The sequence below is a fragment of the Melopsittacus undulatus genome, chromosome 6 (genome assembly GCF_012275295.1).
Source record: "Melopsittacus undulatus isolate bMelUnd1 chromosome 6, bMelUnd1.mat.Z, whole genome shotgun sequence".
Lineage (NCBI taxonomy): Eukaryota > Metazoa > Chordata > Aves > Psittaciformes > Psittaculidae > Melopsittacus > Melopsittacus undulatus.
Genome location: NC_047532.1, coordinates 14,290,319 through 14,318,138, shown reverse-complemented (window position 1 = coordinate 14,318,138; position 27,820 = coordinate 14,290,319). Strand labels below are relative to the sequence as shown.

Genomic DNA, 27,820 nt, shown 5'->3' with positions numbered 1-27,820 from the left:
ACGGCCCCGGCCGCCGCCAGGGGAACCAGGCTGCCCTGGGCCTATGGGAGCCCGTCAGCACTGCTGGGCTGGGCTGAGCTGGGCTGGGCTGAGCTGAGGGATAGCGCGGCTGAGGGCAGGGAAAGCATCAGAGACACGGAGGGAACCGGTTTAGGGGTGCAGCACAGCCTCGGTGGTGGCACAAGGGCAGCCTCAAAGGATTCGCCTCCCTTCCACCTCCACACCCTCCCCGCAGCGTTAGGGGGGTGTTGGGTGTTTCATGCACACACACTGAGACCCAAATCACCTTCAGACACTTTATTCAGAGAGGTGGGGACTGTAGGCAGGATTTAAAAGACAAAGTAGTGTAAAGGATTAGGATCAACAGTTCACTCTCTTCACGGAACCAGTGTCCAGCACACATGAAGATGCCTTCCTCATATCCATGGGATACCACTGTCCTCTCATAGAAAAACATCCGTTCTTACAGCACTTCCCATGGGCTTCAGTGGAAAAGTAACCTAAAGTTGCTGTACAGATGGAAAAATGGGTGTTGTGATCTGAAAGAGACAAATAACTGCATGAATATTACAGCTCCTCACAGGCATCAGGGGACACTATGAGGCACCTATTTCTATCTAAATGCTGAAATTCATACTGAATCTTCAATAGGCACCTGGGATGAGAAACTGGTTTTGCAGGAGGAAAGCTAAAACTGATCTGCATGATTAGGCTGAGTCACAGCTGGTGATTTTCTATGACCATTTTTGTTTGGCGTATTTAACTGGATCTATTTTCTGTTACTACTTAATCCAGAGCTTCTAGACCGTAAATACTCCTGTTTCACATACACACACACGTGGCTGCTGTACTTGCAGCAGCCTGGCCTCTGCATGCATGTCTGTCAGCCTTTTCGTGGGCTTGTTCCACATCTCAGCTCTCCAACAGAATTCAAGCCTTGTCTGCCGCTGGCAGCACTCCCGGCTACCAGGAAGCAAAACCTCAAACTATTCCACACGAGGAATGCGATCCACAGGGATGGCTCTGCTCAGAAATACACAGATATCCCCCAAACACAGAGCTGCTGCTCTGAAACACATCACAAACATTGAGGGGGAAAAGATACAATTTACTTTTAACATTAAAGGAAAGGAAAATAGGAATAGTTTATTGCTTAAGTTTTACTTGTGCAGTACAAACACTTTTGGGCTTTTATATGGGATTAAGGGGAAAAAAAACCCAAACAACATCTTTGAAAGGACCTATGGGACTGATTCTTTAATGTGTGTTTCTTCACCAAGAGTAAACCTAAAAGAAAAGAAAGATAACATGTCTTGGGTCATCAGTCTTTTACAGTTTTATGGCTATAAACTGTAAAACTGTATAAACTTAAAACTTGTAACCCAAAAAAAGGTCATAAATGGTGTTTTTAGATATATTGGGCAACAGTGGGCTGTTAAACCCTTTTCCGCTCAACTGCAGTAATGGGGAGGAATTTCAAGATAGCTGTGATGATGACAGAAGAAAGTTTAGGTTGGGTTATTTACCTTATTTACAGGCTCTTTGTTATTACTGTTGTTCCATTGTGAGCAGGGATGATAGGTGCAGGGAAATCCAGTTCAGGGGCATCAAAAAAGTACGCCTGTGTTATACAGAGGACAGAAAGACTGTTTAGGGGGAAACAAACAGTTCTGTCTCATCCCAGCTCTTCCTTTCCATACCCACTTTCACAAGGTACAAACACAGCACTGAAATGGCAAATTCAGATCTTTTCTGGTTTTAGCAGATTAGAAATGGTCAACTATAATGGTGCTCTGAACAGGACTTTAAAATATAACAATTAGCAGCAAAGGCCCTTGAGAAAGACCTGTACTGGAAAGGACTGATAGCATATATTTGACTGTTTGCTGTTTTAATCAATGAAGCTTCAGGCAGCCTCCTGCAACAGGAGCCCCAGTGAATCCCGGACTGGTTTGTGTTGGAAGGGACATTAAAGCTCATCCAGTTCCAACCCCTGCCACAGGCAGGGACATCTTCCACTGGAGCAGCTTGCTCCAAGCCCGTGTCCAACCTGGCCTTGAACACTGCCAGGGATGGGGCAGTCACAGCTTCTCTGGGCACCCTGTGCCAGCGCCTCAGCACCCTCACAGGGAAGAACTGCCTTATATCTGCTCTAAAAGCCATTTCCCCTTGTCCTGTCACTACCTGCCATTGTAAAAAGTCAGCTGCTACCTGCTAACACTAAAGCTGTGTTTTGCCTTTGCTCCCCTGCACATTGAGCTGCAGGGAACCCGATCTATCTACTCCAGAATCTGGGATGGAACTGAACTGAAGCCTGGATGATGCCTTCTGCCTACTGCAATGAGGAAACAACAAATAATTCAAGTACTCATCATTATATATTTCAATAGCATTAGGGTCTTCTGTTTTCATAATGCTGATACTTTACTAAGTTCTAGCAGGTTTATATTTTCATATATAAAACTCGAAGCACACACTTTATACTGAACATTTAATAATTTTAAAGGACTAAGCATGGTATTCACTGGAATAAACTGCAACTGGATACTGTAAAGATTAATGCTTTGCTGATACTGTGCCAAATTCCACGTAAATTTAAGACTATTCTGCAAGTGATTCTGTGGGGTTGGACTCCATCCTTATGGGTCCCTTCCAACTCAATATATTCTCTGATTCTATAATTCATTATGCACTTTGACTTCAACAGTGGCAGTAACAGACTGACATCAGTTTTTCCTTATTTAAAATAAATGGAACTTTTACTCTGGAGTTTTTTCAGAAGTTGTGTTTCTTTCTTTATGAAGGAAGATTTTCCAGCGAGCAGCCAACTCCTCCTTCCCTGCACCATAACGTGTCAGCAGCCCCAGGAAATACCAGGTTAGAGGAAAGGGAAGGCAGTGTCATACCAAGCAGCCGACAGCCAGCAGGGCATGGAGCAGAACCACAGTCCCCACGGTTGCCAGAGCAATCCTGCGGTTGTCATCTCGGACAGCAGGCCAGAAGGTCATCACCAAAACAGAGCCAGAGAGGCACAGGGAGAATATCATCAGCACCCAGCGCACCACTTTTTGTGGAATGATCCATAAAATCTGCAAGAGGGAGGAAAATGATTGTTAGGAAATGGGGATTCACATATTTGATGTATCATTCTGTGACATTTAAGCACTTCCAGCCAATTTGTGTGCAAATTAACTCATGCCTTATCTGATTGTTACTTGAGGAAAACAAAACTGCAGCTCCTGGACATGACAGGAGTGTGTTACCCGAGTTATGGCACTCCCTCCAGGACCTGCTCCTTGCCAGAGTGGCCCAGGATGGTCCCCTGCCAGGGAAACTTGTCCTTGGAGCCATAAGCATTGCCATCCTGCACAATGACTGTAACTGAGGACACAAACATCCTGATTCCTGAAGCTAGCTCAGGCTGCCTGCCAGGCTCACCAGCAGTACCCTTGCTTGGGTGTGCTGCCTCTAGGAAAATGACCTGTCCTGGCCTTTTCCAGGACCCCGAAGACATCTTTACACTATACAAGCTTCCATACGCTTTATTGTAGACAAACAAAAGGAGCAAATTATTTGCCTAGGCCCCAAGATTTTGGTTAATATGAATAACATTATAAGAAATAGCAAACTTTCTAAACCAGGATCTCTTTGCAGGGCAGGTAACAGAGGTGCACTCTTCAGGCCATACGTACCGCTGTGGGAATATAAACGAAGAGGGAGTAGCCGTACACACACACTATCTCCAGGAAAGAGTAGGAAACTATGTTCATGACTTTACTGTTCCTCCACATCAGGAACCCCCAGAGAGCAAGGGGAACAAGCCAAGCATATGCATAAATGGCTGTTGCTGCTATGGACACTGGAAATACAACAAAAAGTTTAATGTTTGACTTAGAATACCAGCCAGAATCAAAGCATTTAGCCTGAAACGAGAAAGCTACTTTTGAAGTTACTTTCAAATTATAAAGTTTGAATTATTAATAAACTGAGGACTTTGTATTTATATCCAGATTACACCTACTAATTTGCCAGCTCTTCAAGTTAGTTTAAAAGTAAAGGCTCAAAGTATTCACTTGACATTGTCAGGTTTTTTACTACACCCCGTGTCCAAAATGCTATTGGGTTCAGTGTGAAAGGAAGAGCTACAGAGAAAAGAAACTTAGAAATAGGAATTCAGCTACTAATAGCTACTGAAAAATGAGAACAGAATGCAGGCATGCTGCAAAATTCAAAGAGAACAGAGACACGAGTGTTAAATCTGAACAGATCCAAGCAACTGGATTCCCAAGAGGCAGCGTTCTTCCAAGTATGCAGTGGATTTTGGAAACAACCAGAAGCCACGTGCTTCTGCAGGGACAGCAGCCTCCTCCACACTACAAAGACACTATAGACAGCTGCCTCCTCCCTTTGAGCTCCCCAGGGCATGTATCAGTTGAGGAACTCCTGCTTATTTCTGAGTGTGGCAGAAGGTAACAACTTCCAGCCCTTGAGAGATGATATGGGTGGTGCTTAATTTAGTCATTTTCTGTCTGAGGCCTGCAGGCTTCTTGGAGAAAGATACCTACAAAGCACCACAGTGGGGACTGTTGGGCTTTCACTCCCTGCACAAGGGGGCATTCACCAAGGCTAGAAAAGTAACTGCCCGAATTACTCCTGCTTGCTCTACTAAAACCCTACAACTACTTTATGCTCTGGAGGGCTGGTGTTCTGCCAGTTACAGCCCACTGTAAGGACTCATTACACATCTCTCAAGATTTAGAAAGAGTGATCAATCACAAGACTGCTAAATCAAAGTTGTGACCTGGTTTTTGTATAACTTCATTAGCCCATTGGAAAAAAACCCGCAATCGATCAAAGAAAACCCAAACTAAATAATCAAACCCACAAACACAGGACTGTATCAAGTGCTTACAAACCTTTTCTGAACTGGGGCACGTAGTGGTACGTTGGTTTGCCCAGATGGATGAAGAAGTTTGAGAGATTGCCACTAACAGCAATGGTAAAGACGAGCGTGGCACATATCCAAAAGGGACCTCAAAAGGAAACCAACAAGTTCAATAACTCCTCTGCCCTCTCTGTTTTAAGGTTAGCATGAAATACAAACTCATACCATTTATCACAAAAGATAAATTCTCACCCCTCACACCTACCATAAAGGTCGGGATTGCTGCGGATGTACAGCCTTACAAAGTTCTTCCCTGGTACTGGGAAAACTGAACCCTTGATTCTGTCCAGGACCTGTGAAAATAAACAGATTTGCCTGACTGAAAAGGCAAACAGGAAGAAAAACCTCAGTGTCTGGATAAAGCACAGTTCAGACAACAGTTCCCCTCTGGAGTGTATTCACCTGGTATGTGTCCACATCGAAGAATGTCTGGTAGTACTCAAACGTCCAGAAAGGTGCACTTTTCTTCTGTCCTGCAAGCAGCTGCATTGTGGGAAAGGCAACACAGAAAATGAGGCAAGCATGCAATTTATATATTTATCTATTTTTATAGTTATAATTTATATATTTATATATTTTTTATATATATGTTCATTTAAACAATAGCAGCCTTACAGTGCCTGAAGGGGGCCTATAAGGATGCTAGGGAGGGACTCTTCATTCAGGACTATAGTGACAGGACAAGGGGTAATGGGTTAAAATTTAAACATGGGAAGTTTAGATTGGATATAAGGAAGAAGCTCTTTACTGTGAGGGTGGTGAGGTACTGGAATGGGTTGCCCAGAGAAGTTGTGGATGCTCCATCCGTGGCGGTGTTCAAAGCCAGGTTGGATAAAGCCTTGGGTGACATGGTTTAGTGTGAGGTGTCCCTGCCCATGGCAGGGGGGTTGGAACTGGATGATCTTAAGGTCCTTTCCAACCCCAACTACTCTGTGATTCCATGCTTCTATGATTTCTGTACCCAGAAAAAAAAACCAAACTTAACAGGGTGGCTCTTACTATGAATTATTTAACATTTTCTCTTTCCCACTCTCCTGTCTATGTTAGCAGCAGCTGGACTCTTATCTCCCTGCAAGGACAGTGGCTTGGGGTTCCTTTTGCCACATCAAAACAAACACCTTCATCAGCATCACAAGTTCCCTCGCTGTTGTCAATGGCTGCATCAGCTGAACCCTTCTAACAACCCCTGGCTGTTTCAGAAAGTTTTCTGTTCTCCTGCCAGAGTCACCAAGCCCACAGCAAAACCAACAGGAGTAAGTACACTGCTGGGCTTTCATAGATCATAGAATCCCAGGCTGGTCTGGGTTGGAAGGGACCTTAAAACTCATCCAGTTCCAACCCCTGCCACAGGCAGGGACACCTTCCACTGGAGCAGCTTGCTCCAAGCCCCTGTGTCCAACCTGGCCTTGAACACTGCCAGGGATGGGGCAGCCGCAGCTTCTCTGGGCGACCTGTGCCAGTATCTCACAGCAAAGAACTTCTTCCTTATATCTAACCTAAATCTACTCTCTTTCACTTTAAAGCCATTCTGCATTGTCTTATCACTTATTTTCAGCTGCTGCTGTGCTCATCTCCTAGCATATCAGCTCAATTTAAATCACCACCACTGCAGTACTATTTCCTGGCCTGCAAACAGCATCAGCTGAAGAGCCAACACACATCTGCTTCTGCCAATTCTCCTACTGAGAAAGTAACCTGCAAGGGAGAAGAAGCGAAGCAGTGTTCAGTCACCCAGCACGATGCCCTGGTGCCATCTAGAAAAGTCTCAGTGCTGTCAGCACGCTCTGTAGATGGGCCAATGGAGGCACTGCACGTGTAAGAGCATCACCTCTGTTTTATCGGAGTCATCAGTCCCCAGTAACTCATCATCCTCTTCTCTCCTGGGCTCCTGCAGGCGGCTGTGCTGGTTCTTGGGGATTTCTGGCTCATCGATGCTTATTGTGGTGGCATCAGGATTTGCTGCAAGCAAATTAGCTGCATCGTCAAATTCTGCAAATAAGTACATTACGAGACAGGCAATGATCAAGCTACCACTGCTTCTGTTCTCTTGGTTCAAGAAACTACATTAAGATCCGTATATGGCCCAAGAAGAGATCCATCAATAGCTGAAGCCTATCAAATACAACCTGTGTCTTTACAGCCCAAACTGACAGGGATCAAGCTGAGCATTTACTTGGTTAATAAAGCATGAGGGAGTACTTCCTGCTAATCTGCACCATGATAATCCAAAGCTTCTCCTTCCTGAGGCTAGCCCCAGCCCAAGGGCCTGCAGGTCTCTGCAATGGCAAAGGGAAAGCTCCTTCCTAAAGATACTGTAGAAATGGTTCATTTTAATCTTCTCCAAAAATGACTTATTTCAGACCTACATTTACTTATCAAAGAGTACACAGGTCAGGACCTATGGTCCGTTCCAAACTACAGAGCCCTCTGCCTGTTTGCAGCTTCCACCCCCCAGCACACCGGGTTCTGGCCAACCCCGGTCACGGTTTTCAGCTCCCCACCGCACCATCTCCTCTCAGGAGCTGGACATACTCCCGACACCACCTGCCAAGCTCCGTTTTTACACAGAGAACGTTCAGAAACGCTTCCCCGCCTCTAACGGCCCCGTCAGCCGGGCCCCAAACCCAGCGCTCAAACCTGTACCTTGGAACTTGAGATCATCCACAGCCGCCATTCCCCCGCCGGCTGGAGGAACAGGTCCCCGCGGCCTCCACCCTCCGGAAGGACGGACAGCGGCAGCGGTAGTGCCGCTGGGCACACGGACCCCAGGCCGTCAGCACCGCCCCTCTGCCCGCACCGGGGCAGCACCGGGGACAGGGCCGCAGCTCCGGGCCCGCACCACAACCGCTCCCAGAGGCGGCCGCTCCTCCGTCTTAAAGGGGCAACCAATCAGCAGCCGCGGTGCTCCCCTCTTCCCCCCGCCCCTCCGGCTCCAAGGAAACACACCCGCGGCGCTGGCTGCGCCGACCAATCAGAGGTCACGCAGCACGACCTCTGTCGTTAAGTGTCCGCCCCCTTAAAGAGCCCGCAGGAGGGTCCGGGGCTGCCTGAGTCCGGCTCGGGTTCGGAAGCGGCCAGCGGCTGGTGGAGTGTGTGCACGTATACACACATAGCTTGTGTGTGTATATACACATATATGTATGTATTTATATGTTTTATTATAGCTGTATAGGACGTATTTTGATAACTTATAGCATTACACGTATTCATAGAATCATAGAATCAGCCAAGTTGGAAAAGACCTTTAAGATCATAGAGTGCAACTGTTGCCCCAGTGCTGCCAAGGCCATCACTAAACCGTGTCCCCAAGTGCCACGTCTACAAACCTTTAAATACCCCCATGGACAGTGACTGCAGCCCTGTCCTGGGCAGCCTGTTCCAGTGCCTGAGCACCCTCTGGGGAACGAATTGTTCCTAACATCCAGTCTAAACCTTCCCTGGTGCAATTTGAGGCCGTTTCCTCTTGTCCCATCCCTTGTTCCTTGGGAGCAGAGCCCAGCCCCCTCCTTGCTCCACCCTCCTGTCAGGCAGTTGTAGGGAGCGATAAGGTCCCCCCTGAGCCTTCTCTTCTCCAGACTAAACTCACACGTTCCACAGCCATTTCCCATCACCCTTGTGTTCCATGCCCTGCACATAACTGCTTGTGGGATCAGCCCCTCATGTACTACTGGCATAATCCTTTAGCTCATGGTTCAGGGAAAGCACCCTGATTCAGCTCCTCCCATTAGGAAAATACACAATGTATCTGTGAAACAGCCTTACAGCCATGCAGGTGGCACTGAAAATCTACCATCACTGTCATTAAATCCTTTGGTGTAGATGGGGAGAGAGCTGCTGACGGGCTCCTCACTGACACAGACACTGAACTCCAGGGAGAGGTGACAGTGTGCAAGGCACAGCAGAAATGTGGCCAAACACGTGAATGTTTTTCCTCCCCCTCTCCCTCTACCTTTGCTCCTGCCGTTGCCCTGCGTTGCTGTCAGAAGCTGTCAGAGCTCCTCCACCACAATGCTCAGCATCAGGGTATTCCTCCAAAAACTCCTGATTCTCCTGCATGTCACTCTGTGTGTTGTTGTTGGCAAAACACTGATGGTTCTGTTCCCCAGCACCATGAAAAGATACATCCTGAAACTGGGTGCAAAGAGCAGAATGAACGAGAATCCAAAATTCAGGTACGAAAACTGGGGCCCAACGTTTTTCAGCTTCAAGTATCTGCTCTTTGTGCTGAAGGTGAAGTGGAAGAGGCTGGAGGACGAAGCCTACGAGGGACACCCTGCTCCCAACACGCCGGTGGTGACACTTGATGGGGAAGTTCGTCAGCTCCTTGATTTCATGCAAGGTCAGTAAATCAGCTGTGCAGATGGGTTTGGCTTGCCAAGGTGGTAACTGAGGAGATGATGCTGATCATAGACTCATAGAATCAACCAGGTTGGAAAAGACCTTTAAGCTCATCAAGGCCAACCATTACCCCAGCACTGCCAAGGGCACCACTAACCCATGGCACTAAGGGCCTCGTCTACACAGTTTGTGAATACTTCCAGGAATGGTGAGTCCCCCCTGGGCAGCCTATGGGGAAGGAATTGTTCCTCATCTCCAGTCCAAGCCTCCCCTGGTGCAATTTGAGGCTGTTTCCTCTTGTCTCATCCCTTGTTCCTTGGGAGCAGAGCCCAGCCCCCTCCTGGCTCCATTCTCCTGTCAGGCAGTTGCAGGGAGCGATAAGGTCCCCCCTGAGCCTTCTCCAGACTAAACCCCCCCAGGCACCTCAGCCATTCCCCATCACACTTGAGCTCCAGGCCCTGCACCAGCTCCATTGCCCATCTCTGGACCTGCTCCAGCAACTGAGGAGTGAACAGGGAAACGCAGTGGCACAAGAGTGTGCAGTGATTCCCAAGCATTGACTGCCATTCCCTGTACAGAAAGCCCCACACCAGCTCCCTTGGCCTAAAGCCAAGAAAGCACACGGTGAGTTTTTATCTTCCAGATCCAACATGGCTAGAAATAAAGCAGAAGAAAAAGCAGCTGCTTTGTACTTTGTCCACTGCCTCCCACCAAGATCTCTGTAGAATGTGGGATTAATCATTAAGCTGCAGTTTTGATCCCTATGGGAGGTATTACATCCTTCTCTAACGCTGCTTTTCTTACTATATATATATTTATTTATGCAGAAAATAGGATGTAAATTTGGAGAAGGTACACAATATCTCCAGGAAGGTACCTGCTTTGTCAGATCATTTAGGACATGGATCCATGTTCAAACTGTGCAGCAGTTTCTGAAGTTAAGCCCAGCCAGAAGGAAGATCTTGAACAAATTTCAGATAATTCAGCATAACCATAGACTAAAAGAGGTGCTTTATTATCCTGCAAGTCCTCTTAAATCAAGGCCTTGCAAAGAGATGCTCACGCCTGTAGGCACATCTCTGTTAACTTGTAAGCAACTGCATGGATCCTTTTGCTAGTAGCTTGTGTAACATTAGTTTAATAAACAGTAAGATACAAACAAAGCTGTGTTCGGACAGGGCATTGCAGAAATACACCAAAAGCACTGAAGCCTGTGATGCATGACTTTAAAATCTGCAGCTTCCACTCTTCTCAGCTACAAGTGAAAACAAACCAAGACATGTCCAAGACCCTAACCCTAACCCTGTCCCATTTTTTTTCCAGACAACCGGCCTTTAATCCTGAATTTTGGAAGCTGCACCTGACCTTCATTTATGTTAACATTTCATGAGTTCAACAAGCTCATCCAAGATTTCAGCTCCACAGCAGATTTCCTCATCATCTACATTGAAGAAGCTCATGCCATAGGTACAGTACAAACATCACAGTAACACCCACCAAAACTTCAGACATGGAGCAGTCCCTTTAGGAAGAAAAGTATCTTGGCAAAGGAGGGAACTGCAAACAGGAAAGACATCTTCCTCAAATCTAAAGTGGCAACACTGGTTTGTGTCCCTAATGCTCCACAAAGATTTTACTCACACACCTCACTTTACACTGAGGTAGGGCTGCTGGAGACACTCATCCCTGTGAAGATGAAGCACATTGTTGCATCTTTGCAAACCTTCCTCTCAGTGTTAGCACCGCTCCTTTTGGAAGGAAAAAACAAAGCATTTCTGAGAAGAAAGGTTAAGTGTAAAACGACAGCATGTTACGTGTTTGGGGTTTAAATAATTCATTTTTAACACGTCTCAAGAACAGACTCCAATATGAAAAACGTAGCAAACTATATACACTTTTATCCATGCTGAACTCCAGATAACACATTGGCACTGATTATATCCCAGCGTTAAGGTGGTTTTCTAAACCAACATTTACAGTTTTCAAGTTTTTGAACAATACATCACTTTTTGTAGTTGAGAAACAGTACCTCAATCACATAATCCCAGACTGGTTTGGGTTGGAAGGGATTTTAAAGCTCGTCCAGTTCCAACCCCCTGCCATGGGCAGGGGCACTTTCCACTAGACCATTTTGCTCAAAACCTTTTAACTAGTTTCTACTTCCCTAGGAACAGTTGCATGCAAACATGTGTTTGTGTTATTCCTGGAAAACGAAGATGAGCCCTGGCTGAAATGCTTCACTTCTCATAGAGATGAAGTTTTGTTGTATAGGCTTAATGAGTAGAACAAAGCAGAATGAACAGTGCTGCTGTTGTGACTGTGCTAAATGAACGGGTGGCAGCCAACAGCACTGCTTACCATTTTAAAATCCCCTCCACACCCAACACTTTGACAAACCTTACCCAAATAAGACACATATCCTCCACCTGATATCTATCACAGTGTAGCTCCACCCTTAACACCTATCCCAAACGTTCCTTGCTCACTCCCTTTCTCATTTGTTTTAGATGGATGGGCTTTTAAAAACAATGTCGTTATTAAAAATCACAGAAGCCTTGAAGATCGGAAAATGGCAGCCCAATTTCTTCAGAAAAACAATCCTTTATGTCCCGTGGTTTTAGACACTATGGAAAACCTGAGCAGTGCAAAATATGCTGCGTTGCCGGAACGACTGTATCTCCTTCAAGGAGGAAAGGTTGTCTACAAGGTAAAAAATATCAACAATAATAATGAGTGTAATATATTGAGATATTTAAATTTCTGAATAATTTGGGAATGTTTTACATCTAACTGAATTTCATTCTGTGTGAGAGAGAGAAATTAGAGTTCACTGTAACTGTGGAAAGAAAAGGACTTGCAGCAAACCTAGCCCGGGCTTTACAATGTACATACTTGATGTACACCTCAGTCTTGCTCAAATATTTATCTTCTGGCTCATTAGGAAACACAGGTACACCAAAGTTCAGATGCAGTAACACTCTCCAGTTCCAGGATCCACATCCTGGCCCTGTCACAGTTACACACAGGGTGTAACCTGCGCATATCCTCTCTACCATGCAACGGCTGCTGGGCAAAGGAAACACAAGCACACCTACCTGCAGTCCTGCTGTAACTGCTATGCGCTAAAGGACTTGTGCTCTGTCTACTTTAGTGTCACTGTATAATATCATTGCCTCTGCAGGGAGGAGTGGGGCCTTGGAATTACCACCCCCAAGAAATACGTGCCATCCTGGAAAAAATTAAACCAGAAATGGAGACGACTTCAGAGTAAAGACTGTCTGGATGAGAAAGCTCAGTGAGTAAGGATTCATAGACATAAGCAAAAGGGGAAAAAAAGAATTTAAAAATACCAAGAGACAACAAGAACTCTGCATGTGCATCCAAAGAGCATCTGTGAAGTGGTTCATTATGTGTTTGTCCAGAGGTTTTCAAATCTCATTGCTACAACCCCAACTACTGCACTGTAGTATCTTCCTATGCTTACACCACATGTGGTAATGAATAGTAGTTGGGTCCACTGAGCTGTCAGGACTTGACACCAGCATTTACACTTGTAAAGAATACCATGCAGGATAAACTTGAGGGGTGCTGCCATCTCCAAAAGTCAACTGGCAGGCAAAAGGGTGAGGATTCTCTTGTATACACAGAACTCTCCTAAACATTCACTTTCATGGACTTCAGAAGGCTTCTGAACCAAGACAATCTCCATCAACATTTGTTTCTATTAATATTTGTTGTGACAGTCACAGCTCAAAGCATGGACGGCTGTGACCTGATTGTAGAAAATATTTATAGGAACAAGGGATTGATCTGCAACTATTAAAAACCTACCACAGCACTTCATGTGGCTTCAGATTATTTCCTCCTCACCCTGTCCCTCTTCCCCTCTGGGTTATTTCCAGACATTAGTAGATGTTTCTATTATATTCATCCCATTAACCTTTGAGTTGAGAAAGTTACTGATTTAAGAACTTCTGAAGGATTTGACAGTAGGAAGCAATACCTCCCATTTAAGTATTTCACACCTTATTTTTCCCTATTTAACTTAAAGTGCACAGGAAACATTTTCCAGGAAATCAGGTTTTAACTCATATATTAAGAAAGTCTGATACAAACATACTAATTTAAATGGACCCAGTTATATTGGGGGGCCACGAGGATGATCAAGGGACTGGAGCACCTCCTGTATGAAGATAGGCTGAGAAAGTTGGGGCTGTTCAGCCTGGAGAAGAGAAGGCTGCGTGGAGACCTCATAGCAGCCTTCCAGTATCTGAAGGGGGGCTATAGGGATGCTGGGGAGGAACTCTTCATTACTGACTGTAGTGATAGGACAAGGGGTAATGGGTTAAAACTTAAACAGGGAAGTTTAGATTGGATATAAGGAAGAAGTTCTTTACTGTAAGGGTGGTGAGGCACTGGAATGGGTTGCCCAGGGAAGTTGTGAATCCTGGCAGTGTTCAAGGCTAGGTCGGACAGAGCCTTGGGTGACATGGTTTAGTGTGAGGTGTCCCTGCCCATGGCAGGGGGGTTGGAACTGGGTGATCTTAAGGTCCTTTCCAACCCAAACCATTCTATGATTCTATAAGTATTCTAGGGTAACAGTCTGGGTTATAAAACTCAGAAGCTGTTAGTACATTGTGGTTGGACCCAGTGATCTTAAAAGTCTTTTCAACCCAAACAATTCTATTCTATTCCACACATTAAACCGATGGGGAATACAAACTATACCCATACCTTCAAAAAACACTTTAATACAAGGTTTTAATGATAAATATTCTCTGCTCTACAGATATCAAAATATAACTTCTGTATGTAACAAAAACAGGAGGTACAAATTTAAGCCAGACCTAAGTGTTTTCTGCTGCACCCTCTGCTATCACCCGGTGCACTGATACAAAGTGATCGAAGGCAGATTTGATGATGAAGCGCAAGTAAGTGGCTTGAAATTCAGGAAGCTGTAGAAAGAAAAAGATGTTACTGCATTCTCTGTAGTAACAGAACTGTCGAACAAAACTTGCAGAAGTTTGTTACCCCGAAGGATCTAGATCTTTCTGTCTGTTTTTGAATCACACATAAATCAAGCTCTTTTAATATATGCAGCCAGCTTCAGAGATTTGTGAGATGACAGGAATTCAAAAATAGTCCCATTCCTCCCAAATCCTGCAGCCTCAAAGGCAACAATTGAAGGAGGAAGAACTGCCATGCTCCTGCAAAGAGCTCTTTCACATGATTACAAGCAGTAGGCAGGTGCAATTTCATACCATAATCTACAAAGGAGCAGTGAGGAAGCACAATTTCATACCATGATCTACAAATTCCTGTCTCAAACATCAACTTAGCGATAACTGTAAATAAAGGCATGTTTTGATTTCTCCCCAGCTAGTCTAGACATCCAATTTCATGAACCACTATGGACACAGGCTGTAAATACTCACTGGAAATTCTTCCTTTTGAAGCTGTCCTTCTGTGTGTTCCAAATCTAGAAAGGATATTTTAAAACAGATAATGAAGAACAGTGTGCAATGCTGGGCTTCAGAGTTCAAGAGAGCTTAAGGACCATGAACTACATACAAAAATTGTTCTCTGGTTTTATTTTTACAAGGTGATTTAAGAGAACAACTACTGTTCACAGTATCACAGTGTATATGTATCCCACTCCTTACACTGTTATATAAAATGTCACCCAAGGGACATGGAGAAAACCCAACAAACCAACCAAACAATGCAGGAAATGGCACTCTCTTATGCTCTGTAAGTCTGGTTTTAATTTTTGGAATATAAAAGCGAGTGCACAAGCAAAGCTTTTAGCCCTCATACAGCATTTTACATCTCCAAACTGCTCCAGAGACCAGCACTATTCGTAAAATTAATTTAAATGTGATTAAGTTAATGTCTAATAAAATAATCATTAAGCTGCATTTGACAACGCAACAGGTAGACATGGGGTTAAAATGAGTCAGTGAAAAAGATCCACGTTATTCCCATAGGATCAACATTATTCTCATAGAATCCCCACTGCTTCAGATTCAGAATCTTACCTTTTTCAATGCACTCCTCAAAACCTACTGGGTCTTCAGATACACTTCTTTCAATCCTTAAGGTCCGCACTAAAATATATATACATTTAAAGCATCAACATGAATTCTGATTCTTTACTGATAGTGCTATTTATTCAATCACTTTTCATTTACAAAGCACTTTAAAAGCATTAACTAATCCATTCTTCCACTAATTTATGGGGCTGGACTAAGCCACAACCCCCATCCTTATGTTCCAAGCTGGATAAACAACACGTTTTCATGTCTACTATGTAGCCTTTGCTCATGATCAAGCTGTTGTCTCCATGCTCTGACCTTGCAAGAGTCCTTTCTATCTGAGACCTTGCATTTTCCTTCATAGTATTTTAAAAAAGGAAGACTAAAAGAGTTCTGTCCTATGAACTTATAAAAACCAGCATATAAAAATAAATCATTCAGCCCTACCCATTAAATCAGAACAGCCATCACTGTGCAACAGTTACATGCTCAATACGAGTATTGTAAGAACAAAGTGCAGGTGGGATAGATTTTCCATCCTTTTTTCCACTTATGTAAACCTTTGGATGTGAAGGACAATTGCTTTGTGAAGCTAAATCTTTAAGAACCTGTTAGAAGTGGCTGCTTCTGTAACACGGCACTTTACTTACACTACTGTGAGGATTCACATAGAGGCACAGATTTTCCCATGGTATGTATGTTACTGCAATACATAAAGCCTTACCCAAATAACTCTGGATTGCAACTTTGCTGATTTTTACACATCTAGGAAAACCAATAATGAATTCCTGTGGGAACATGCCTGTCGTGGTCCAAAACGTCTCCGAGTTGCTGTGGAGAGAAGGGGACAAACCTCTCACCTGCAGCTTTCCATTTATAATCATCTTCAAAGCAATCCATCACACAGAAAACAAACCCCCCCCCACCCAAACCCACTTTAATTTAAGGTATTTGTAAGCAACCCCCTGTATGACCCCGTGGAAGCTCTGTGGAAGTGTTAACCCCTCAACGGTCAGGCTCTGTGCCCCAGCAGCACCCCAGAAGGGCTCACAAATGGCGCGGGTTATGTGGTAACCCGATGGGGGCCGAGCCCGGCGCTGAGGGGCAGCGCTCCCTCAGGGGCCCGCTCCCTCCTCACCCGTCCATGACGCTCTCGGCAGGGTGCTGCTCGTCGCTGGACGTGGCCAGGACCAGGGCAGCCCCCGCCGAGCTCAGGCACCAGTCCGTGCCCCTCATCCCCGCGCGGGGCCGCCGCTACCAGGCAACGGCGGCGGCGACACCCGCAGAGCCGGCCCCGGGAGCCGCGCAGGGGGCCCCGTGAGGAGCGTGGCGGTGCGGGAGGTTTGGGACAGGGGAGCTCGTCCCGCACAAGGCAAGGGGAGACCACACGGGACCCCAAACCCCCCCCAAGCCCCGCTTCCCTCAGCCGCCGCTCCCAGCCTGCCCCGCGCAGCCCCGGCCCGGGCCCTGTCCCCGCCCCCGGCGCGGCTCCGCCCGCCGCCCGCGGGCGCTGCGGGATGGGCGGCGGGAGCGCGGAGCCGCGGCCCGGCTGACGGCGCGGCGGGGACGGCCCCTCCCGGGGCAGGTAAGGTGGGGCCCGGGCCGGGGGCTCCTGGTGGGGAGCGGGACACCGGGAGCTCGCCTCCCTTACGGCCGGGGCGGAGACCCTTCCCCTTGCGCCCCTCTGGGCTGCACCCGGTCACGGCGCGCTCACCCCGATCCCTTCACAGAGCCCCCGAGCAGGACCCGATCCCCCTCCTGTCCCTCAGGGGTGAACCCTGTCCCCTCGCCGCCCGCCCGGGCCAGGGCCCGATCCCTCCAGCGCCCCTTTCCCTCTCAGGCAGGGCCCGACCTCCTCCCGCCCCACAGGACCGGAGCCCCCAGCCCCTCAGGGTAGGAGCTGACAGGATCCCGTCCCACTCCGGCCCCCTCCGTGGTAGGATCGGCGCCCTCCTGCTCCCTCCAGGACCCCTGCTCACAAACCCCTCGGTACCGGGTGCGGAAGGGGCAGCAGGAGCCTGCCCACCTCCCAGGGAGGGTGATTCTCCAGCGTGCTCCACTGCCCTGCTGCAGTCAGCCATTTGCCCTCTCCCTTCCTCCCCTCTGCCTGCAGCAGAGCCAGGCCAGGCTCTGGAGGCTGCTTCCCCAGAGCCCCTCTTTGCCTGTGTACGGCTGGGCTCTTCTGATGGGCACCGAGCACAGAGCAGCAGGGCCCTGCCACAGCAGATGCCCTTCACCTCTCTGGGTTCAGCTCCCCTTTGACTGGTGCTAGGGTTTAATGGCAGACGGCGCACACCCCTGTTCCACACAGCCTGCCCTTCCTCGCACTGCAGGGTTACGTGACCGTGCTCGGGGCATTGAGGAGAGCTGCCAGGGTTTGGGGTCTTTCCTCTTGTGGCTGTTCTTTACCTACCTACGGTTTGTTTTTGCAGAGCTGGTCGAGAGGAATGTCTTACTGGCTCCACTCAGAAAGCCATTTGGATACTGGGCCGATCTATGTGCGTGAAAATGGGAAGCTGCATGTGGTAAATCAGGGTGCAGGCGGCATACAGCATGTCACCTCCAAAACAAGACCTTTTAGGCTGTTTTCCAGAGGATTTTCAGTGGAGCTGTGTATGAACAGGGAGGACGATAGGGCACGGAGGCAGAGGACTGATCATTTCATCTTCACGTACACTAAGGAGGGGAACCTCCGCTACTCGGCCAAGTCTCTCTTCAGCCTGGTGCTGGGTTACATTTCTGACAATGTTGATCACATTGACTCCTTGATTGGTTTCCCAGAGCAGATTGCTGAAAAGCTCTTTTCAGCTGCAGAAGCAAGACAGAAGTTCACAGAACCAGTAACAGGACTGAGAGCTCTGCAGAAGTTTACTGAAGCATATGGCAGTTTGGTGCTATGTTCATTATGCCTGAGGAACAGGTAGGTGTCTTCAGTAACAAATGTTGTCATCTGCCGCTGCTTTTTCCTGGCACACTTAAAGTTTACCTTACATTATTTTATCCAAAATAATAATAATTAAAAAGATAATCTCTTGAGCTGTGATCACCCAATTTTAATCAAATTACTTGAGCTGTATCTGACTCTTCTGCTTGCTTCCTTTGGTCCCATTCCCTTCCTTCAAGTGCAGCTGCTGGTATCATTCTAAGGTACAGACTATACAGGTAACAGACTATGTCCATCTTAACTAACGGGGGGGTTTATGTGCAGGATTAAAATTGCAGCTGTTTGTAACAATAATATTTTCCATAGTAATCTGTGTGTTGATCAGGTATTTCACAAAATGTTTTTGTAATTGCTGTTTATAAGCATTTCAACACATTTAGCTGACTGTGCAGATAAAATACACTCTTGCAGAGGAGGTTTATTTACTGTTTACCATCCTGTTTCTTTTCGGGGGCTCAGAAGAAGATACAGTCTTGTAGGTAAGTTACAGGCTTTGAAGTCAGGCAGGGTTTACCTTACTTTATTATTGCTCCTATGCCCATGTTGAACATGCTTTAATGAGGTTCTGATTAGAGTCCAGCACCAGTTTTCCCATCTTCTCAATGTCCACATTGTCTTTCACTAGAAGAGAGTCTTACCAACCTGAAAACTGGCTTATGTTTTTGAAGCCTTGCTCCTACTGAAGGCTTTCCCAGTAATATAACCAGGCTATCTTCCATCTCTGCACTTGAAAGAGGGCTGGTTTATTCAGTTTAAAATCAAAGTACAAGCATATTCATCTGAAGTGCCAAGGGTGCTCTGAGCACAGCAGGAATGTTTGAGCGGAGGTCAATTATTCTTTGTTTCATCTTTTAAATCTATTCCCTTTTAATCTCTAGTACAGATAATTTCTATGGGCTTAATTCAGAAATGAAGTTACTTCTGGCATCTTTTGCTATTACAGAAAGCTGAGTTAAGAATTGAGTCTTTGAAATCCAGCAAGTAAGGTATCAAGGCAATTTTCTGATGAATCTTGTTTCTAAAAGAGCCCACTCTTCTCCTCACAACTCTCCTGAGCTAGTAGTATCACTCAAGGATTGGCTCATGCTCTGACTATATGTGCTGCCTTATGCATTGCTGAATTGCCTGGCAAAGGGAATTGGTGGGGTAGTTTCATAGGTATGCTTGCAGTGGGAAGATATTGAAGTCCCTTTATTTGCATGGCCAAATAGGTGTTCCTTGAGGGATCAAATTAGCAAGGACCCCTCATTTCAGCAGTGAAGATGCATGGTGTATCTTGCCATGATGATATAAGGTACACTCAGGAGAGATTAGTGAACTTGGGGCTTGTCTTGCCAGGGGATAATAAGAGGTAAATGCAGGGGAGATTAGTGAGGTAGTGACTGCTACGTGCTTCCAACTGCATACTCATGCATGCCATTCTTCAGTGGTTTGTTCCACCTCTAAACCTCCTACTGAATAGTCCCAGCACAGATGTTTGCATGGCTGCAGAGTGAATCAGATCAGGGAGCCAACACAGCTAAAAAAATAAGCCACTGAGTAACTACTGCCTGGAGTGTAGTCACAGCTCTAGCTGGAGTCCTGCAGGTGTCCTGTAGGACTTTCTCTCTCTAGTGAAGTATCTTATTTATGCCTATAAAAAGCACGATTTTGCCATTTGACAAGCTATGCTGCTATATTTGAAGTAGATTTTAAACCTGGATGAATGCGGGTTTGTTTACACACTTGCTAAATACTGAGGAAGAGCAGTTTGTGAAGTTGATTTACAGTAAATTAGACTATAGATCTTGCATGGTTCTAAAATAATACAACAGTGATCTGTAAAGAAGTCCCTAATGGTGATGTTTGCAAATTGAAGTCTTAATTGCTAGGCCAATATTTTGAATCAAAGCAAAACAATGACATTTGTTCAAGGGGAAAATTGGGAATTCAGATGTGTTGTGTGCAGGCTGCGCATAAACAGGTAGGAGAGCGGGGTAATTTCTGTCACTTTCCACACAGCTACTTAGGAGAAATGACTGCATTATGCTTGTGACACTTGAAGATATAGGTGCCTTCTTATGCGCCTGAACACTGATAGCTTTGGGGGTTTTTCCTCTCTGCAGATACCTGGTTATCTCTGAAAAGCTAGAAGAAATTAAGTCTTTCCGTGAGCTGACATGTTTGGATCTCTCCTGTTGTAAACTTGGAGATGAACATGAGCTGCTGGAACATCTCACCAAAGAGGCTCTGTCTAGGTACTGACTTCTTGACACATCTAAAAATTACACTGTCTTCTCCTGTCACTGAGCAGTTCAAAGAATCGGGCTGTGGCTTTAAAGGGAAGTTTCACAGGCAACAGTGTACGAGTTTGAAGATTCTGGTTCATAAAGCCTGTTCCTGAGGTAACCAAACTACAGACTGTTGTGCAGAAAGCACATACTGAACTGTGAAAGGTCCTGCAAATGTGCAAGGTAGTTTATTGTTTCATGGTTTTAAAGCAACTTTTTATCATTTCCATTGGCCAGGTAAAAGCTCCATCTTAAGCATTTGGAACAGTTCTACAGTTTCATTTCCTTTTCTTAAGAGGGAACTTAATCAGCCAAAGTTTTACCCAAACTGTGTTCTGGATAAAGATTTCCACAGGCAGGAGGTTGAATATTTAGTCAATACATTGAAAAGTAGACAATTACGGAAATCAGTAAGACAGGATGATGGCTAATTAGGATATACTATGTTACCATAAGATTTTGGTGCATTTTGCATTAAGACTTTGCCTTAAAGTTCTCTGGAGAACATTTTAGTGTTTTTTCCCAGTTTTTGTTTGTCTGTATCATAATACCTTACTGCTTACTTAAAAATCATTGCTGTCTCTCTTCCCAAATCTGCCTACCCATTTTGCCAAGCATTTTTCTATTTGTAGTTTTGAGTGGATTTGAGGTTGGCAGCCTTGGTTTAAAGAATTTGAGTGTATAAAGAATCTTATTGTCTCCTTTAGCAAATGCTTGTGTGCTAGGATCAGTTTGTCCCTGAGCTCTGGGAATAGCTGATCGTGTAAGTGCTTCTGTTGAGCTAGCAGAGGCAATATAAAGGTATTTATTAGTCCTGCTAACTCAGGCTTCTTTCTTACTACTTTTTACTAACATTATCAGAGAAGACTGAAGGGTTGGCACAGAGTTTTTAGGACATTTTGCAAAGCTGGCTCATCTAATGACTATAAACCATCTGTTTGTGTCTCTCCTCCCAGTGTAAAACAGCTTCTCCTGAAGGACAACTCTTTATCAGATGCAGGCCTTCGCAGGATGACAGCACCAGTCCGAGTGTTGAAAAAGGGACTTGAGAACCTTTTGGTATTAGACTTGTCTTGTAAGTACTGCATGGTTTAATATTAGAAGCAACCTGTATCCTTTCTGAAACTCAATTTAATTCCTTAATATTGAAGGACTACAATTAATTTGATGATTCCAAGTACTGAACCCCAATTTCATCAATAGCTTTCCAGAAGGCACAGGTCATACCTGTAGTCTCAGTCACTTGCAACTTACATAAATACTGCTAGTAGTTTGAGAATTGGGATTGTGAATACTTGTGTTTTGATCATTAGAGGGAAAAAGTCAGTTTTGACTCACTTTCAAAACATGAAGTATACTACCAAAAAAAGGCCAAAGCCTACCTTGTTCCAGTATTAGAATCATAGAATAGTTAGGGTTGGAAAGGACCTTAAGATCACCCAGTTCCAACCCCCCTGCCATGGGCAGGGACGACTTAAACTAAACCATGTCACCCAAGGCTTCATCCAACCTGGCCTTGAACACCACCAGGGATGGAGCATTCACAACCTCCCTGGGCAACCCATTCCAGTGCCTCACCACCCTAACAGTAAAGAATTTCTTCCTTATATCCAGTCTAAACCTCTGCTGTTTAAGTTTGAACCCATTACCCCTTGTCCTATCACTACAGTCCCTAATGAAGAGTCCCTCACCAGCATCCCTGTAGGCCCCCTTCAGATACGGGAGCCTTTGGAACAAATAGTTTCTTGGTATTCTGACCATCTTTCTCCACATCTTGCAACTTAGTTCACTTCACTTGACCTTTACAGGTAACCCTAAAATCACAGATGTGGGAATTGGATACCTTCTTTCTTTCAAGAAATTGAATTGTTTGGACATTTCTGGGACAGGTCTCAAGGTAAAAAAGCATCTTAAGTTTACTGGACAGGTGTAATCAAATCTTCTCCTCCTCTGACCACTTTATTTCCCTTTTCACCAGGATGTTAATGCTGTCATTAAGCGGCTCCAAATGCAGATAGGCTTGGTCCACTCAGAAGTGCCTCTGAAAGAATTTGATCATAGCAACTGCAAAACAGAGGGATGGGCAGAACAGGTATGGGGGTTTAAGTCTGTTTTACTCTCTAGAAATCATCCTTAAGGAACATTAAATCCCTGAATATGAAAGAATAAGAAATAGAGTTGTTTGCAATTATATTTCTGTACATTTTATAAGAAGCTTTTTAACTTCCTATTTCAGACTGTGTTGCAGTGGGAGCAGGCAGCTATGGAGGCCATCAAGCCACAAGACGACTTGAGATCCAGAGCAGCAACTCTGCGCTTCTGTATGTAACTGCATAGAGACCACAAAGTTCCTTTGTTTTCTTTTTGACAAGAAACATTTCAATACTTCCCTTTTTTTTAGTTCAAATAGTATCTGGGGTGTAAAATTTCAGCCACTTGTGTGACCACATTACAATGTGCTTGAGTTCTTTTGTTTGTTAGGCCGCTAGATATTCAAGTACAACAAACTCTTAAAGTACAGCATGATGACAGCATAACTGAGTTTTCTCTTTAAAATTCAAAGCCCAAAATAGACGTATTACTTTTTTCCTATGCACATTCCAGCAAAGCAGTCAGCATTCCAGGTTGGCTTGGCCAAAACAGTTGTGGCATAAGTATGTATTTTACAGCATCACTCTGCTGTTCCCCCAAATCTGAACTTAATATTCTCTTATTTTCCTGCAGATGGCAAGACACACAGAATAGAGGAAGTAGTCAAATGCAAACTGGTGGAGGCAGAAACAAAAGCATCTGGAAACTTGCAGTTTTATAAGGAAAAAGCTCCAAATTGCCATTTACCTTTGAAAAAGGAGGCTGTGGGCAGCCATGAATTAAAGAACAACAAAAAAAGAGCTTTGGCTGAACAAGAGAGTGAAAGGACTTCCAAACAGAAGCATCTGTGCCTCACTGTGGAGGACTGGGATTTGTTAAATACCTACTGAGTCAGAAAGAAATGGGTCTTTTGTTTGTTGTTTTCTTGCTGATGACAGAATTTAGGCACATTGAGGGGGAAAACAAAGGAGACCGGTATTGTTAACTCTGGCTGCTGTGATGGGCTTGTTGGTTAACCTATGCTTGGGGAGGGGAAGAGTCAAGGAGAAGGTTGATGATACTACTGTATATTTTCAATACATAATAATTTTTTCAAATAAAGATTTTTGTTGTCATCCTTAACTCATTCTTCTGACAGAGGTTATTATTCCCAAAATAGCTGGTTCTATCCCTCCTCCTCTCTAGCATCCCAAGGGGCAGAAGACTAATCACTGTGGCTCAGCTGAAATGAAGCTGCAGTGAGCTCCTCAAGTGTCCTGGGACATCAATAGTGCTGGTAGAACATAAACCTCAGCCTGTAAGTGCGGGTAGAGCTCTGATAAAGGAAAGAAGCAAAGATGATAAGCACCAGCCCCAGGGGAGCAAGACAGAGACAGTAACCCCTCCAGAAAGCCAAAGTAGAACAGAAATCCCCAATCTCTCTCATTTTAGCCCAGGAAATGAAAATTGAAACTGGGTTATTATAGAGATTAGACTCCACTGTTGGTGTATAGTTTCCCTTATAAATGAATTCACTGCATGTGAGAGCATTCTGTGGTTTAAAAACCATTCTCAGTGGCTGCAATATACCAGCCGTGCTCCCCTACCTAAAACCAGGGAACATTTATAATTCAAATATGAATTACACATATTTGCTGTAAAAAATGAGACATTCAAGGCCAGGAATACAGCTGTAATGATTCAGGTGTGTTTATCATCCTGCCATTAGTGACAGGACAAGGGGAAATGGCTTTTAGCTGAAAGAGGGGAGATTTAGATTAGATATTAAGAAGCTCTTCCCTGTGAGGGTGCTGAGGCGCTGGCACAGGGTGCCCAGAGAAGCTGTGGCTGCCCCATCCCTGCCAGTGTTCAAGGCCAGATTGGACACAGGGGCTTGGAGCAAGCTCCTCCAATGGAAGGTGTCCCTGCCTGTGGCAGGGGTTGGAACTGAATGAGCTTTATGGTCCCTTCTAACACAAACCAGTCTGGGATTCTGTGATCATCAAATTCGTGCTCTGGGTGTTTCTATCAAAACTGGCTGAGGCCCATGAGTTGGGGAGAGCAACCTCATTCTGCTCTTAGGCTGTAAGGCCAATAACTCACTACAGGTCTCCCCTATTAGTACTTATTTAGAGGATATCTTCCTTTTACACCATTGTTCACTATAATTCAGCAACAACAAAAGCAACACATCCTTGGAAATCATGAAGAGGCCAAGAAAAGGGTCTCCATCTCAAAGATGCATAAAGAACTAATCCCCTTACTCTCTTTGCTCTTTTCCTGCTAAACTTTCCTCACAAAAAAGGACTACACACAAACAAAACACTCAGACTTGCATTCCAGCCCTACATTTTTTCCCCAGAAACAAGTCTATTAATAGCTTCCACTGACAACTGCATCAGCTCTCTGCAGAGACAAATAATGGCACTAGTAGTGACTTAGCAAAACAGCCTCTCAATGAGGAAGAAGATGAGCATAGCCCTCAAGCATAACCCCCCTCCTGCAGCTGGCTTGTGGTTCCACAGCCCCCATGCATTGCTTTTGGTGGCCTCTCCACTATGTGGAGATCTGCTAATCAGACCATGGAGAGATGCACGTCTCACAGTCATATACTCCATATCACATCAAGTAAAGCAGCTGAGAGCAGATGCCTTGAGCTGGAAAACAGGCACAGTGTGATTTGACATAAACGTTCTGCCCAGTTCACAGGCTTGATAGTAAAACAATACAGAACATCCTTCCTTTTCAGAAGAGGTGCTCTAGAGCACTGTGTTTCTTCTGTTCCTCAGCCCTGGTACAACTGTTCCTTTCCTCAGGTTTCTTGCTTTCAGCAGCCTTCCTCTTTTAAACACACCACTGTAAATTTTGTTCTAGGAAGAGTTAGACACATTTACTGTGGCCTCAACCTGCTGATCCCTGTGTATTGCTCTCTGTAGGGTACGCAGCCCCTGCTGACCAGGAGCAAGGCAGTAAGAAAATTACAGGAGGGGACTCACCCTGTAACAGATAGGCTCAATCTATCAAACTCCCTGCTGCATCCCTGGCTGTTTCCAGGCTGGCTTCTGCATCTTGCTGCCCATGGACTGCTGCTGCTTCCCATGTCTCTCTCAGGTAGTCCCTTCACAGGCATAAATGCAGAGCAGGATGAGTCCCTGCTTCCTCTCTCCTAACCTGAGGCCATTAATCACAGCCCTGGCCCTGCAGGAGTGCTCACTGTGAAGTGGCACAGGGATGTCAGCCTGAGAACAGCCCTGGGGCTCTACCCTGCAGGCACCAGTTCCTCTGACACCAGTAGACCCTTACTGGTTATCTTAGCTGCAGAGATCACTTTCCTGACCCCATTTCTTTGGGTTCAGCTCAATTACAAAGCTGAAAGATAGCAGAAAGGGAGGTGACTGTGTTTGGTTTCCTCTTTGCAGCCAAGGATATCCTCCCTGTGCCCTAAGCCTGCCTCTGTTTCCATACCTTTCTGCTGAAGGAGAGAAGAGGTGGCACAATAACCTTCCCTGCCTTAAGCCAGGCATTTGCCTTCTCTATCATGTCTCACAATAAAGTAAGAATTCCCAGATCCCACACATCATCCCCATCCAGCCAAGGTAAGCCACGACTTGGCCTCTATTGCGGTGAAGCTCCACATAGCAAGCACGAGCGCTTGACTCCCCATGCTCACACATTGCATGCCCCAACCCTTTCCTTGTCACCCTCAGGAACATCTTAGAACTTGGCAATGGTCAACAAATATTGGACTGGGAGAATACAGCAGTTGCCATACGGATCAGACTACCCAGCATCCTCTTCCCAACCACAGCAAGCATTGGAGGATCCAGAAAGTCATGGCTATCCCAGTCTGTTTGATATAAAGCATAGGGTTTTTTTACCAATCATACTGACTGGGCCCTATGCTATAGAAGCATGCAGCATCATAGCCCACCTGCCCCTACAAGTGTAGAGAGCTTATTGGACATCCTCCCACTTCAGAGCCAAGGAGCAGCAAACAGCCCATGCCTGAGCTCAATCTGAATCAGAAAGCAGCTCTTCTTCCTCAGAGTGGTTGAACCAGCAGCTCTGCCTCTGAATTCCCCCTCCTTGAGCTCCTCTTTGGGTTATTAAATGTGACTTTAAGGATTTCCCATAGTACCAGTTCCATAATGCAGAGATTTGCCATCTCATTCCAGGTGAAGTATGAGTCAGAACACTGTAAAGCTATTTTTAAAAGGTCTCTTCTCTACAGCTGTATCCCAGTGACGAATCAGAACATTCACCATTGATACCAGTCACGGGGACCAGCAGGGCTGCACATCACAGGACAGAGGGGAAATGAGTGAATGGGGGGTTATTTTTAAAGATCCATGACCTGGGATGGTGGTGGGGAAAAGCTCCCTTGGTGTTTGTTTGGGGCCTAGGAAAGTAAATGCACTCACTGAAATGTGGGGTTTTCTCAGAGATGATGTTTTAGACACAGATGAGGTTTTCAAAGGAGCAGAGAAAGACTTTCCTTACGTTTTAGTGGCACATCCACATCTATATCCTTGAAAGTTTGGCTGCCTGATCCTGCTTTGCTGGCACAGGAACCAAACAAACCATGCACAGATCCCGGTGTCATCCCCCCCTGCCCAGGGAGCAGCACTTGGTTTTCTCCTGCTCTCTGCTCCAAGGCTGTGACTTTTTCCCTTCCTTTCTTTGCCAGCTCCAGTGCAAACACATCCCATCCCAGCCCAGGCTGTTCTCACCCTGCTAAGCTGCTGCTCCAAAAGAGCACAGCCCCGAGAAGTGCATTTTACACACGTGCTGGTTCCTGCCTTGGCTTGCAGACACAGCTACACCAGAACACAGTGATTTATGCCCACAGATCCTGAAACCTCTCCAGTTTTCCTTGCCATGACACTCGTATTGGCCTTCACAGTTTGAGAAGAGCACAGGAGGTGGGCTCTGCAGCAGCTCCCCACAGTGCCATCCTCAGCACAGCGTTCCCAAGGAAGCATCCTGGGAGCACCAATGCAGATCCTTCAGAGCTGCTGCTGAAACCATCTGCAGACGTGCTTTGAACACAAGCACAAGCTGCTCGTGCCCGTGAGGATCAGAAGTGTTGAAGATGTGTTGAAGGGAAGTGCTAACCCAAGGGCTAGAAAGGCTCTCCTCACCCAGCTACTCAACGTACCTTCATCTGGCTGCCTGCAAAGGCACCAGCATGTCCGTACAGGAGGAGCTCCTTGCACTG

The 27,820-nt window shown here is 45.7% G+C and overlaps 4 protein-coding genes across 13 annotated transcripts; 2 read left to right on the top strand and 2 right to left on the bottom strand.

Moving 5' to 3' along the window:
- Positions 1-282: 282 nt before the first annotated feature.
- Positions 283-7,821, bottom strand: YIPF1 (Yip1 domain family member 1). Of its 6 annotated transcripts, none has more exons than XM_031050887.2 (9): positions 7,583-7,821; positions 6,774-6,934; positions 5,348-5,428; positions 5,151-5,238; positions 4,917-5,033; positions 3,693-3,859; positions 2,907-3,089; positions 1,527-1,621; positions 283-539 (listed from the first exon to the last, which is right to left on the bottom strand). In XM_031050887.2, exons 1-8 carry the CDS (start codon positions 7,617-7,619, stop codon positions 1,532-1,534), a joined length of 924 nt encoding a protein of 307 aa, XP_030906747.1. In that variant the 5' UTR covers positions 7,620-7,821; the 3' UTR covers positions 283-539; positions 1,527-1,531. The 6 variants fall into 6 exon arrangements, with proteins under 6 accessions (XP_030906747.1, XP_030906745.1, XP_030906749.1 ...); XM_031050885.2 differs by having other exon boundaries at positions 283-509; XM_031050889.2 differs by having other exon boundaries at positions 283-509; positions 6,774-6,904.
- Positions 7,822-8,953: 1,132 nt separating this feature from the next.
- Positions 8,954-13,018, top strand: DIO1 (iodothyronine deiodinase 1). Its single transcript, XM_005151288.2, has 4 exons — positions 8,954-9,284; positions 10,607-10,750; positions 11,791-11,990; positions 12,465-13,018. Exons 1-4 carry the CDS (start codon positions 8,954-8,956, stop codon positions 12,552-12,554), a joined length of 765 nt encoding a protein of 254 aa, XP_005151345.3. The 3' UTR covers positions 12,555-13,018.
- On the bottom strand, positions 10,079-16,731 carry IFT25 (intraflagellar transport 25). 3 transcript variants are annotated; one of them, XR_004080850.2, is made up of 7 exons: positions 16,457-16,731; positions 16,043-16,149; positions 15,322-15,390; positions 14,719-14,762; positions 14,131-14,238; positions 12,379-12,512; positions 10,079-11,031 (listed from the first exon to the last, which is right to left on the bottom strand). XR_004080850.2 is itself a non-coding variant. In XM_031050677.2 (6 exons), the coding sequence occupies exons 1-5, from the start codon at positions 16,552-16,554 to the stop codon at positions 14,131-14,133; spliced, it is 426 nt and encodes a 141-aa protein (XP_030906537.1). In that variant the 5' UTR covers positions 16,555-16,731; the 3' UTR covers positions 10,079-11,031. The 3 variants fall into 3 exon arrangements, 2 of the variants coding, with proteins under 2 accessions (XP_030906537.1, XP_005151202.1); XM_031050677.2 differs by lacking the exon at positions 12,379-12,512; XM_005151145.3 differs by lacking the exon at positions 10,079-11,031 and having other exon boundaries at positions 11,091-12,512.
- A 94-nt stretch (positions 16,732-16,825) lies between these two features.
- On the top strand, positions 16,826-23,745 carry LRRC42 (leucine rich repeat containing 42). Of its 3 annotated transcripts, none has more exons than XM_005151146.3 (8): positions 16,826-16,903; positions 17,751-18,238; positions 20,368-20,499; positions 21,489-21,607; positions 22,341-22,429; positions 22,511-22,624; positions 22,769-22,853; positions 23,257-23,745. In XM_005151146.3, exons 2-8 carry the CDS (start codon positions 17,766-17,768, stop codon positions 23,511-23,513), a joined length of 1,269 nt encoding a protein of 422 aa, XP_005151203.1. In that variant the 5' UTR covers positions 16,826-16,903; positions 17,751-17,765; the 3' UTR covers positions 23,514-23,745. The 3 variants fall into 3 exon arrangements, with proteins under 3 accessions (XP_005151203.1, XP_030906535.1, XP_030906536.1); XM_031050675.2 differs by having other exon boundaries at positions 16,888-16,908; XM_031050676.2 differs by lacking the exon at positions 16,826-16,903 and adding an exon at positions 17,009-17,211.
- Positions 23,746-27,820: the final 4,075 nt, after the last annotated feature.

Coding starts and splice junctions, on each gene's coding strand:
- YIPF1 (XM_031050887.2), bottom strand. CDS start 7,619: ATGGCGGCTGTGGATGATCTCAAGTTCCAAGGTACAG. Junction 5,034..5,150: donor CAGCAATCCCGACCTTTATG/GTAGGTGTGAGG, acceptor TTTCCTTTTGAG/GTCCCTTTTGGATATGTGCC. Junction 3,090..3,692: donor TCGTTTATATTCCCACAGCG/GTACGTATGGCC, acceptor TCCCTCTTGCAG/ATTTTATGGATCATTCCACA.
- IFT25 (XM_031050677.2), bottom strand. CDS start 16,554: ATGAGGGGCACGGACTGGTGCCTGAGCTCGGCGGGGGCTGCCCTGGTC. Junction 14,763..15,321: donor TGAGGAGTGCATTGAAAAAG/GTAAGATTCTGA, acceptor TATCCTTTCTAG/ATTTGGAACACACAGAAGGA. Junction 14,239..14,718: donor TTCAAAAGGAAGAATTTCCA/GTGAGTATTTAC, acceptor TTCTTTCTACAG/CTTCCTGAATTTCAAGCCAC.
- LRRC42 (XM_005151146.3), top strand. CDS start 17,766: ATGTCTTACTGGCTCCACTCAGAAAGCCATTTGGATACTGGGCCGATC. Junction 18,239..20,367: donor TCATTATGCCTGAGGAACAG/GTAGGTGTCTTC, acceptor TCCTCTCTGCAG/ATACCTGGTTATCTCTGAAA. Junction 22,430..22,510: donor TTTCTGGGACAGGTCTCAAG/GTAAAAAAGCAT, acceptor CCTTTTCACCAG/GATGTTAATGCTGTCATTAA.